Source organism: Podarcis vaucheri (assembly GCF_965113315.1).
Source record: "Podarcis vaucheri genome assembly, chromosome: 3".
Lineage (NCBI taxonomy): Eukaryota > Metazoa > Chordata > Lepidosauria > Squamata > Lacertidae > Podarcis > Podarcis vaucheri.
The window spans coordinates 31257837-31270941 of NC_138761.1; the positions used below are offsets into that span (position 1 = coordinate 31257837).

The 13105-nt window shown below is 39.6% G+C and overlaps 1 protein-coding gene across 5 annotated transcripts in view; it reads left to right on the forward strand.

Moving 5' to 3' along the window:
- The window catches only part of MARK1 (microtubule affinity regulating kinase 1), a 69808-nt gene extending 58252 nt beyond the window's left edge, over positions 1-11556 (forward strand). For 3 of the 5 annotated variants that reach the window (XM_082217495.1, XM_082217496.1, XM_082217498.1), the window contains 4 exons: positions 1200-1361; positions 2821-3075; positions 6229-6273; positions 9433-11556. In XM_082217495.1, the coding sequence (XP_082073621.1) occupies positions 1200-1361; positions 2821-3075; positions 6229-6273; positions 9433-9787 (817 nt within the window). In that variant the 3' untranslated portion in view covers positions 9788-11556. The remainder of the gene's footprint in view (positions 1-1199; positions 1362-2820; positions 3076-6228; positions 6274-9432) is intronic. The other 2 variants (XM_082217497.1, XM_082217499.1) reach the window with 1 other exon arrangement.
- Positions 11557-13105: the final 1549 nt, after the last annotated feature.

Genomic DNA, 13105 nt, shown 5'->3' on the forward strand with positions numbered 1-13105 from the left:
TTGGCCAGAATGATAAGATGTCAAGCAAAATTCAGTAGAGTTGTGGCCTGTTTCATTCTTCCCTGAGTGTCAGCTGTCATTGTGCCCCTTTCTCCTGCCTCAGGCAAAACTGAATGAATTTTATTATTTCGGTCACAGACCAGTTCCAGCTCACGTACAATATCAAGGAAGTCATAAAGCACGATAGGGATACATTTGAATTTGCAATTAGGTATAACAGGGACAATGCAGATATAGCAACAGTTTAAAAATATATAAATTAAAGCTTAGTCACTAACATATAACCTAAAATTATCATTTAAAACCTTAATCATTATGATGGCACAGCTTGATCCCTAAGTTTTATGGCAATCGCACGGAACTCAGGCAAAACTGTTTCTGAGGTTTTTAGGCTTGTTAATTTTGCACATACCTAAAAATCTCTACCTTGGTATCATGAAGGAGATTCTGGGAAGCAGCAAAGAGAAAAATTATTGAATACTGAAATTATTTAATTCCATTTGCCCGTATTGTCCCTCTTGTTAAATAGTTGCTTTCTGTGCTCTTCCCGAGTTGATTCTATTTGTATTGAAATACATGCTGTGGCTTGTTCTTCTCTCTGCACTTTGAAATTACTAGAGGATTCATTTAAAGTGCTACCAGTAGCCTTTTAATCGGATACAATGGTAGAGATAATTCATCAAGAGTAGCTGTGCAGATGAGTACAAAACATTTACTGTGATTGATCAGGAAAGCCAGTTGCATTTGCTTTTCTTTATTTATGCAAATTGATAGGACTTGGTGAGAGATTAATTACTTTTTATTGAGGCATTCTGTGCTGTTTTGATGAGTGGCCAAAAGTTCAAAATTCTTTTGCTTCCACCTATTTTCCCTTGAATATCTATAAATACTATTAATTTCTATTTTCTTTCTGCATTTGTTCCCAGCAAGTACAGAAAGGGTCACACCAGTGAGCAAGTTCCTTTCATATGTTTTAATTTGGGTTAGGAATCCTAAAAGTGTATGTCCATTACCTGAATGGGCCAAAGAAAAGCAATCTTAAGACATTTTTCAGTAGAAGCTGTTGTTGACCATGTCTTGGCTAAATCAGTTTTTTCTTAAGGATCCAACAGTAGTTCAAAGGTTCCACATGCAACTAATTTACTAGAACATTTTATCTCAAGATATTCCTTTTCCTGCTTTCGTTTTTATGATGAAAGCCTAACAGAAATGTCTGCAAGCAGTACCTCCTCTACTGGCTCCGCTGTCTCTTCGGCAATATCAGCACGACCTCGACACCAGAAGTCCATGTCTGCCTCTGGCCACCCTATAAAAGTTACACTCCCAACTATCAAAGATGGCACTGAAGCTTATCGACCAAGGTATTTTTCAATATGTAGCATTTGTGTGGTACTTTGCATGGTCAGATGTTCTACAAATGTGCATAACATAGGTATTTAGGCACAACATCAGAAGTGCTAGGCTCTGCCAGTCTACTGTATATTGTGATACTGAAGCCTTTAGCATCAATCAGTTGAGTTTACGTGATGGTGTTGGAATATTCACAAACATTCTAACTGCTTTGGTGAATGAAACTATGATTGTTCTAGTTCACCAAAAGCCAGCATTGTGCCCTCCCCATGCTGTGTGGACTGCTACTCATGTTCCTTGACAAATGATCATGACTGACTTAGGTTGATATGAGTTGTAGCCTACAACATCTGGAAGGCAGGATGTTGGCTGTCGGTGTGAGTGAAGGACAAGTCAACAGTTTGTCTGGGGTTGATGGTTCATAGTTGCCCAAGAGACAGGAGTAACTTTCTAAAATCAGACTGAAAAATGGCCCTGTGAGGCAGGTAAGTGAAGAAGCAGGAAGTCAGAGGCAAAGCAGCTGAAGTAAGGATGCAAAGGAGCCCTTGAGAAACAAGAAGCTAAGAATGGGTAGGAGAAAGAAAGAGGTGCTTGTTACATTTTGCCTTATCCTTTCTGCAAGGAGCTCAGGAGTCCCCCACCCCCAGTTTTAGGACAACAGTAATACATTGAGTTCTTTCCGCATTTTATCCTTCCAACAGTCCCTTGAGATAGATCAGGCTATGAGATAGTGACTGGCCCTAGATCTTCTTAAAGGCTGAGTGGGAACTTGAACTTGGGTCTCCCAAGTCTTTGTCTAAGCTCTAACCCAGGCTTCCTCAAACTCGGCCCTCCAGATGTTTTGAGACTACAATTCCTACCATCCCTGACCACTGGTCCTGCTAGCTAGGGATCATGGGAGTTGTAGGCCAAATACATTTGGAGGGCCGAGTTTGAGGAAGCCTGCTGTAACCACTAAATAAGACTTTGGAGGTAGGAATTGTTTTTTCTAGTTCTAGCCCCAAATCCTATCCATCTCATGCATATAAAACCAACACACGTGTGTGTGTGTGTGTGTGTGTGTGTGTGTGTATTTAAGTGCACCACTTTATCATGACAAAAAATTTACTCACAAATATCAAATACCACTAAACCCTTTTCTCCTTCTTGCTTTTTCTTCTACTTCCATTTCGGCTCTTCCCATTAGAATGAAAAATCCCATGTAACCTCTGAAATAGCAGCAAGACCTGATGTATCTGTTGCAGAAGATGCATTTTCTTTTTCCCAAGCTTTTACTCTTTCTACAAACTTATTTTGAATTAAAATATTCCACTGTTCTTCATCTCTTTAGAGACTTTTTGTACATAAAAATGTACGGCTCATGTTATCCCAAGATAGTGCATGTTGAGATGTGCTAGTCATATTGAAGGTTTCTCATGACTTGGCTCTTTCTGTTTCCCTTGCTTTTCAAATGTACTTCTGGCTTTCCAGCAGTGCAACTCAAAGGGCACCTGCTGCTTCCCCATCCGCTCACAGTATTAGTACTAGCACTCCAGACCGAACCCGTTTTCCTCGAGGGAGTTCGAGCCGAAGCACTTTCCATGGTGAGCAGCTACGGGAGCGGCGCAATGCCACTTACAACGGGCCACCTGCCTCACCGTCACACGAAACAGGCACGTTTGCTCAAACTAGAAGGGGGACGTCAACTGGCATTATAAGCAAAATAACTTCCAAATTTGTCCGCAGGTTAGTACCCTCCGTCATTTCCATTTCCAGGTAACATGGAAGGTGCAATGGGACGTTACATTGTTAGAAGCAAGCCTTGTAAGCGCCTGGATGAGCAACTGCTTGGAACCCCCTCATTTAAGCCGTTGTAAAATCAGATGATAGGATACAGTAGTGGTGACAGCTTTCTGTATTCATGTCGTTTTTTAAAAAAATCAAAAACTTACTGAATAAATTGTACTGTTCAAATCCAATAGGTATGAAAAACTTGGTTCTTTGGCTAGTGTCCCTGAAAATGTTGACAGGCATCCTAGCACTTAAAGGCTGGTTCTAATGTTACTAATTTCATGCATGGGTTTTCATTTGTGTGGAAAAAATGGTATGTGCACCATCATGTGCAGTGAGCATCATTTTTGGCATGTGGACACTTTAACATATGAAGAGCCCTGTTTGACCAGACCAAAGACCCAGCTAGTCTCACACCCCACAAGCAGCACACTCTCCATTTGGGTTCCCTCACAACTAGTATTTAGAAACATACCACCTCTAATGCTCTCATGACTAGTGGCTATTGATAGCTTTTTCCTCCACAAATCTGTCTAATTCCCTTTTAAAGCTGTCCAAGTTGATGGCCGTTTACTTCATCTTCTACTTGCAAACTCCTGTGTTTGCTTTACTATGTGAGGATGTGCTTTCTTTTGTCTCTCCTGGGTCTTCCAACATTCCGCTACATTGACTGACTCTGGGTTCCAGTATTATAAAGGGGGGGGGGACCCTCTCCCTATCGATCATGTCCCACCTCACTCAACTTCTTTTCTAAACTAGGAAGTTGCAAAAGTTGCAACCCTTCTCTTGGGATGTTTTACAGCCTCGTCATAATTTTGATTGCCTTTTTCTGAACCTTTTGCAACTCTGCAATATCCTTCATGACAGGCGGTGACCGAATTCTGAGACCATGCTGCAATTCTGGATTTCTCACTAGGCACAAACGTAGCAAAATACACATGTGCTCTCTCTCTTTAATGGGACAATTTCCTACAGGGAAAGGGTGTAGGAAATTCATATTGCTTGGAGCAGCCCCAAGTATTTATTTATTTATTTAAAAAAACTAATTTCCCCATTCATCTTGACCCATTCAACACTGTTTGTTTTGACAATATCCATCTGCTGTTAGAACTAAAGATATTACTGATTTCAAAAGGACTCTAGTTTAACATTTATTGATATTATAATCCAAAAACACAGCCTAACGTGTAACCTGTTGGGGTGTACATTGGGCCCCGTAATGTTAACTTAAAACTTAATTAGCTAGCATCTTAAGTGTAATTGTCATTTTGAAATGGCATTTTCTGAATCCAGAGCCCTGTAACTTCCTTTAAAATTTTGTATGGTAATGGTGAGGTTCACTAAAATCACTAGGAGTTTTGCTAGTCACTTTGTTGCCCTGTGAACCTTATCAGTGGCATTTGATAATAAGGCAGTTTCCAGTTCTGAAATTCTTTCCATGATTCTGTTAAATAGAGAACTCACTTGACAACTCATCAGATTTCACACATTGTGGCGCCACATGTGCAGATACTTGGAAAAAGTCATGTCATCTTTGTGTTCTTTAACAGCTACATCTAATTTTAAGTTATGTTCACAGCTTGCATTCATATTGTCTCTTTTTAATTGAATATATTTAGAAATACATTTCACTTACAACTTAAAGTGTTCAGTAGTGTACAAATATGTGCTGGAATCAGAAGTACTTTTTAAAAAAATACTGTAATAAAGCGTATTTTATCTAGCATATGATTGATACCTTAGAAAGAATTATTTGCTGCTTGTTCTCAAAGTGTTCTGGTGAGTTTATGGAATGTTCTGTGTAGATCAGCCCTGCACAATTTGTGACCCACCAAGCTGAAAGCAGCCCACAAGAAGCATGAAAAAACCCTCTTTTTAGTGCCTGCCTGGGATTGCAAAAGATGATAGTTGTCAAAAATGATGTGCCAAGACTTCTATTTTCTGACTTAGAAATACAGGGTTTACTGGTTCAGAATGGTCCTGTCGAATTCAAGATGAGAATTATGGTGCACATATACTAGTTCTTCTCCAGCTTGGATTTTAAGCAGCGCTGGAGAAGAACTGTCTTCCTTGCACTCTAGTTAAACTGGCTGTTGCCAAAAAAATTAAATAAAAATAAAAATAAACTGGCTGTTGCCTGTGCTGGTCAGCAGTAGCAAGCAGAAGGGAGCCTGGTAAGCTGGTATACAGTGAGCCAAGCGCAAATAGCCTGTGGGATGTGCAGTTTTCCCATAGGCCTGTTGACTTTGCAGTGGGGAGGAGAATGGTATGAAAGCTCATGGGGTTTTGTAAAGTCTAAATTCAAATTGGCTTAGAGATAAGCATGCTGATCCATTGTGAAAAGGGTAGAGACCTCACCTGTTGTTGGTGGCCTAGTACATAGCAGATGGGCTGCATATTGGTTAGGTGGGTCACATGCTACACAGGTCTGATATACTTGTATATTTGATTTCATTTTAAATATTATGATGGACTATTGTGTGGGACGGGCTATACAACACTCTGCAGATGTTGCAAGAAGTGGTGTCTTTGAGCCCTTAAATAAGTGCTGTTAAAGTTGGGAGGTAGAAAATTTTAGTATGTTTTTACGTGGTATCCAATAGGCCTTAATTTGCAAATAACTAACACAATTGGCAAATGTGCTGCTGTGTTATGACTTAAGGGCATGGCAAAGCACACGGCTAAATGCTAATAGCGAACTGTTTGAGGCATCTTCGTGAGTAAGAACCCCTGTCTGGATAAGTTCCTTGCTGACTGCAGTGGTGGTCTCTCGCCACTAATACAAAGTCGGGTGGGGAAAGGAAAGAATGGAGCATACTTGCCGTATGGCTTCTGGCTTTTGAGCGTGGCTATTTTAAGCTCACGGTGTAAGGGGGGAGGGGAGGTGCAATCTGAAGTTACCCAGCCAGGGTAAAAATAAACTGAAGTTTCATAGGGAGAAAGTAAACTGCAGCTTTGGAAAAACACTATTTTTAAAAAATACTAGTAAATGATGGTTTCGTGCTATTTGCTCAAAAGTAATTTTAACTTTGTTCTGGATAACCGGTTTTCTTGACTCATTTTTTTTTTTACCATTTATTAAAATCTTGACCTTAACTTTGTTTTGAGGGATCCAAGTGAAGGCGAAGCCAGTGGCAGAACTGACACCTCAAGGTGAGGAGCCACGATTAATACTTCGCTGCTAGGTCCCTTTGTGTTCAAAGCTTTATGATTCTGAAAGCCTTTAAACTAATATGTAAAACAGAGGAGTCTCTAAATAATTTGTCTTTTAAAAAATACTATGTATGAGTTAAATTCCCCATTTCTCTTTTAAATACTATACTATTAAGTTTAAATAACTTTTTAAAAAACACAAAAAACAAGCTATGATTCTGCAAGTTCTTAGACTTCAGCAAGTCCACTTTGGGAAACCGCTCCCTTCTAAATGTTTGCAAGGTCACAGCTTAAAAAACCCCACAACTATGTATATTCAAGCATTATCTTTCATTGAGTAGTAAAATCCTACATTGCCATTCTGAGAACTTTGCCAACTGCCTAATATGCACTTCTGCCATACGCCTCTGCTTTTTACAAATACTAAAATAAAAAAACGTGCTGGCAAATCCTTTGGGGTTAATAAGAGTATATGCATCAGAGAACCTCAGGCCCAGGGACTGAATGCAGCCCTCAATAACTAATTATTTGCCCCTCTAAACTCTCCCCAGGCTACACCTCCTCCTGGCCCTGCTTCACACTCCTTTTGAGTGTGTTTTCTTGGCTGCATTGTGTCCTCAAATTCCTTGAACTCTGATGACAACTCTTGCTTCCCTAGATGGAGGATAGAGGGGCAGGAACTTAGCCTACTTTACAAAAAGTGAAATTTACTTTCCTATCGCTGCCCACTTTGGCCTCTGGCCCTGCTCACGACTGTCGTGTGGCCCTTGGAAGGTTGCTCAGAAGGGAATGTAGCCTTTGGGCTGATAAAGCTTGCCCACTCATGGTATATATAAAACAAAAACAGAAGGATGTTTTTTTTAAAGATTGCTATATAACACACTCTGGAGATGTGGGAGTTAGCCTTGGACTGATGCCTTACTCGAATTCTGCTTGCAGGCTGCTTAGTTTGAACCAAGGACACTACACACAAACACACACTGAGAGTCATAAGTAAGTTGCCCCCATTCATCTGCTTCACAACAAGGGGTGTATCCTAGGAATGTTTGTGTGTGTTGGCTTTTATTCTATGGGCAATGTGCTGCCTGGCATGCAAACCCAAAGCTTGCTCCCCAGCACAGAGCTTGTGTGTGAAGCTTCTCTTTAGCAATCTGAGCAAACTTAGTGGGGGGTGGTTTCCTCTTGAAAGTGGTTTACATATCAGGAAGGGATGATCTACATGAATGCTATTTTGCCTAGTATTCAATTGGCATTTTATACATTGAATATGTAAATCTCCTTTTGCTGACCACTCCTTTGAGATGTCGTGGTCCATATTCTTCCCAGTATTATATGCTGGAAAGACCATGAACCCTCATTTCTATACTTTTAGTAACTGATCCCTCCATCCTATCAACCTTTGTAGTAAGCTTCCCTAAAAGATGTTGTTACTGGAAGACCACATTACATTTTCATTATGCACATGTATGTATCGTTGTTGAAAGTGCTGCTCGGGATGTTAGTGCTTGCCAGCAGTCACATTTTCCACTTGCTGGTGAAATTGTGGGCTCTGAATGAAAAGGAGTGTGTCATCCTGCTTAACTTTTGTAGGTGTTAAAGATTAAAATAGCATTGCCTAGTCCCCAGGGCGTATGTGTGTGAGCACACACATTCATGTGTGTGCACCACCACCACCCACTATCACAGGCAAGAAAGCTCCTAACATCTTAGATGCTGAAAAATCTACTTGATAGAAAACTAAAGTTAAGTTCCAATGGTTGATCATTTTGCTGCCCTTTAGCCATGCATTGCAGGCTACAAAATGCTTCTGGAATGCACACCAGGATTGGAATTTGTTTCTGATTTTTCTTCTTACGGCAGCTCCTAGCCAAATATCCTTCCCTGAAATGCTTCTGGTTAGGGAGTGACTTTTCAGATGTAGGGTGGCCAGTGGATTTAGAAGCTCTGCAGAGGGTAACTAACTATGGACCACGTAAACATGATGTATTGTGTATAAGCAGTACATTTTGCGGTGATAAAATATTTCCATTCTCCTGTCACATTCCAGTTGATAGGCTGAAGCCACTGCACTGCTCCTTGCTCCACAGCTTATTTCCTCATGTGATGTTGGAAATATCATAGGACTTTAAGATACTAAATGATGTCTAAACAGACATTGAATAATTCTCAGCAAGCCTGGGACCCTTGAAAGCAGACAGTGTGTGATGAAGTTTTAGCTGAAAGAATAACTAATAATAATAATAATAATAATAATAATAATAATAATAATAAATAAAATAAAAAACATACTTTGCTAGGGCTGCTATTCTGTGCACTCTTATTTGGGAGTCAGTCCTGTTGAACTCAGTTGACCTTAGTACTTAGTAAACATGCATATGATAGAACTGCCCAATTGTTTTCTTCCCCATTACATCACAAAACAATTTGCGGAAGATGCTGCCAAAACATTATGAAATACTTTATAATAGGAAGCAGTGTATTCCCTGTCAATGATTGGTTTGAGTTCATAAATGTTCTGTATTGCACAGAAGGTAATGGCAGATATGACGGAGAGCCATGCTGCATATGACAGCACATTTCTGCCACTGCCACCCTATCATTGTGCATCTTTGGGGTTGAATGGAGAGGAAACATTCTTTATGGATTTGTGTCCCTTAAGTGCCAACTTTTAAAGATAAACTAGTTATAGTTATTTATAAAATTGGACAGTAGAAGGAAGCAACCCAGTTGTTTAAGAGATGCTCATATTATTAATTCTGTAGGTTGATATATTATTGCTTGGAGGAAGCATTCTAGGCAAGAATCACCCAAAATTATTTCCCTTACTTTCTCAACTTCCAACTTTAAATTTGCAAAATAAGCTGTTATTGTAAAGGAGGGTAACATTTTTTAATTACTAATGAATGAAAGGTGGCTTCCTTTCTTCCCTGCTTTTGTCAGCATTCCTTGCCTTCTGTTTTGTGTGGCTTTTCAATGTTTCGGTGATCTCCCTAAAGATGAGACCTAAAGAGAGCCTAACCAAGTTGATAGTTGAGAAACCTCTTTTTGTTGCTCTACTAAGCGAGGATAATTTTGATCAAGAGCATTTTTAAATTGTCTGGTGCTTAAGTGTAATTCCCTAATTTGTCATTGGTATATAAATGATGTTTCCCTTTTCAGGAGCACTTCTGGAGAACCAAAAGACAGAGAAAAAGAAGATGGTAAAGATTTTAAGCCACGGTCTTTGAGGTTCACGTGGAGCATGAAGACCACAAGCTCCATGGACCCAAATGATATGATGAGAGAGATTCGAAAAGTGTTAGACGCTAACAATTGTGACTATGAACAAAAAGAGAGGTTCCTGCTCTTCTGTGTCCATGGCGATGCACGACAAGACAGCCTCGTCCAGTGGGAGATGGAAGTTTGTAAATTGCCACGCCTGTCACTCAATGGAGTCCGCTTCAAGCGAATATCCGGGACTTCTATTGCCTTTAAAAACATTGCATCCAAAATAGCGAATGAGCTTAAGCTGTAAAGAGCAACAACGTTTCTGGGATCAGGGAAGAGTCTAGCTTACATTCTGAATGTACTGGTTATGCCTAACATGATTGGCTTGTGAAACTCCCCATGTAGAAATTGCCCCATTGCAATAAGGTTATACATAGTTATTCTGAATTGTAAAATTAAATTCAGTATGACCTATATTAAAAGGAAAAAAAACTGTAGCTGAAGAAGTTATGTTCACATGTACAGGTAAGTATATAGAGCATTTTGTTCGTTTTATGTTCATAGAGTTGTATAATAAAAAAGAAGGCTTAAATGCAGATCTTGTATAGTTGTCTAGATATCAGCACAGAAGTGTGTTTGCTTTGAGTTAAGAAGTTCTTCCTGGTCATTATTTACATTTTTTGTGGTTTTTATAATTCTTACCTCTTACCATGCGTTTTTTAAAAACTACGTCCATAGTAGAAATGCACAAAAAAAATGTTTTCACAACTGTAGCATGAACAATTTTAGTTACTTTAAAACAAATTGCATATAAAAATTGAATTAGTCACGGACAGATTGGCTTTTGTTGTATACAAGATTTTTCCTGCTTCCCTTTCACTCTTAGCCTCCTTTATAGAACAGTGTTTATTTGGCAGAATAAAAAATAAAAATGCAACCATGTTTACAGTGTTGGCACTTACAGTGAAGAAAAGGGGGTTCTGAGTATGTTGGCCTCTGGCCCCTTGAAACTTGTTGGGGAACAGAAATCATGTCTTGATAACATTTTTTTAAAAAAAAGGTTTTTGGGAAGACTGAACTATTGCTCTTGTGACATATGGTCAAATGTAGCAACAGAATAGAAGTACAGTTCATATTCATTCATCATGGAGTGAAAATACTATTGTTCTCTGCCTTCACAAATCCCACTTTATGAAAATACATTGTTTCATAGCACAAGGTATTCTGAAATGTTGCCCAATTGTAAGAGCTAATAAATGACACCTCAGGAATTAACTGGTTTTTGGAATATTCCCCACCCCACCCCACGCTCCAGTACGTACAGTTTCATATACTTTACAGCTGAGCAAACATGGTTTATAACAATAGATTATTACTTACATGATTGTACAAATTTTGTTCTCATATATCTTGTTTGTGTTTCTAATATTTTGCCCACTTTCTTGTATTTATTCCACATCATTATGCCTGTAATGTGCAGCTGTGAGTAGGCATTTGCCTATGGAAGTAAAGAAAACTCCTTCATAATTGGTGATATATAAACTATGTAAAACCACTAGTACTTGGTACATTTTAATATTTGTTATTTTGTACTGAATTAATCATAGCGGTTGGTTGTGCAATGTTATTTAATGTCGTAATTACTGTAATTTCAACATACGGGCCCCATCCGCACACCCCTGTAAAGATTAGAAAAGTCATTCAAAATTGTCACTTTATTTAAAAAACAAAAATGAAAAAAAGAAGCTGTGGTAAACTCTGTAACCCAAAGTTAGAAGGCTGTAAGTGTAGCTAAATGTGCCATTTGAGAATGGATTTCTGACAGATGGACTTGACATGCTGTACTGTACTGTGATGTAGCTCTCCTGTAACAGTTCTGTTCTGAAATGAACGTGTATTGTTGCCTTAGAAGAAGAAAAAAGGATGGTGTTTTGGCAAGAAAGAACTGTACCCCTTTTTATCTGGTGTTCCTTTTTAAAATAATAATAATAACAATAATTTTTTTGATGCAAGTCATCCTAATTCACATTCACTGGTGCACTCTATTAAAAACTTACTTGAACGGTTCTCATACTACCTTCCCTTGTCTTTTGCTCTTTGTCGCTAACTGTGCCGGTTGGGTGGTTTGAGGCTCCATCTAGGAAGGGTTGCAAGGGGAGGTGGTGGTGAGTTGGTGGTTTGCAGGTTTATGAAATCTTTTAGATATGTGTGTTTCTTTTATTTCCAAATAGTTTCTTAAAACCAACCCAAGTGCCTCCCCTCCCCAACCTTGGCCTTGTTTCTTTTTTTTTCTTTTTTTCTTTTTTGAGGGGGCATGGTTCTGTTTTAGAGGACCCCAGGAGGTCCTAGCATGAATTCATCCAGATATGAACTTGGGACTGTTTTGTTGTTGTTGAGATTTTCCTTAGAATGCCCAATTCCTAAGGCTCTGGCTAGGTTATGAAACTTAAGAATGTAAACATTTTAATCATCTAAAAATCAAGTAAAATTGATGAATTCTCAAGCCACTAAACAAATTATCTTAATCACTCACAAGCAGTTTAGCCCATGCCATTTAATGTCAGCCTTGCCAAAGAATTTTTATGTGCATCTTCCGCCAAAGGGTTTAGGTTAGCATACATGATTCCATTTTATCAGCACAGCGACTGTGAAATAGGGCTGGGCTAGGGTCTAGAGCTCCCTGGAAAAGACCCTGATGTTGGGAAAGATGGAGGGCACAAGGACAAGGGGACGACAGAGGACGAGATGGTTGGACAGGGTTCTCAAAGCTACCAGCATGAGTTTGACCAAACTGCAGGAGGCAGTGGGAGACAGGAGTGCCTGGCGTGCTCTGGTCCATGGAGTCATGAAGAGTCGGACACGACTAAGCAACTAAACAACAACAACAAAGGGTCTAGAGCAGGAACTGGGAAGCATCTTAAGCTTGAGGGCCACATTCCCTCCTGGGCAACTATTTGGGGGCCACATGGCAGTGGTGGGTGAGACAAGAGGCAATAGTGGGCAAAGTAACAAATGTTCTACACACACTCATGCACCCCTCTCTATCAATCTAGGCAAACAAGCATCATCCCAGAGTTCAAGGGCACATTCCAGACTGGCAAAAAAACACTTGAGGTGTCAAGTAGGGCATCTGAGGAGTGTGGCTGTGGAGTGTCAAGAGGGTCACATAGGCCTGAGATTCCTGAACTAAGGGCACCCTGTGGCTTAGAAGGACTTCGCCATAAATGGTTGGGAATTTTCCCCTAAAAGTTTTTTATTCAGTCCAATTTACATTTTCAGTTTTCCTCTAAAGTAACAAGAATTGTAAGCATACTCTGCTTTTACATAAAAGCTTACACACTAAAGTTGGTTCATAGGCAAGTTGTGGTCATTCATGGATGGTGACAGATTGACCACAATCGCCCATGCATAGGTGAGCTCAAGGTTGGATTACTGCATTGTGAGGACTACCTTTGGGCTTGATTCAGAGGCTGCACCTGGTGTGTGGCTAACAATCTGCTACTCGGCCAAGTCCAAGGTGTTTGTACTAAAGTATAAGTTAATTAGCTACTTGAGAAACCGCCTTAGCCCTTATATACCTTGTAGATCATTGCAGTTTGTGGGAGATTTTCTGATGCAAATTCCG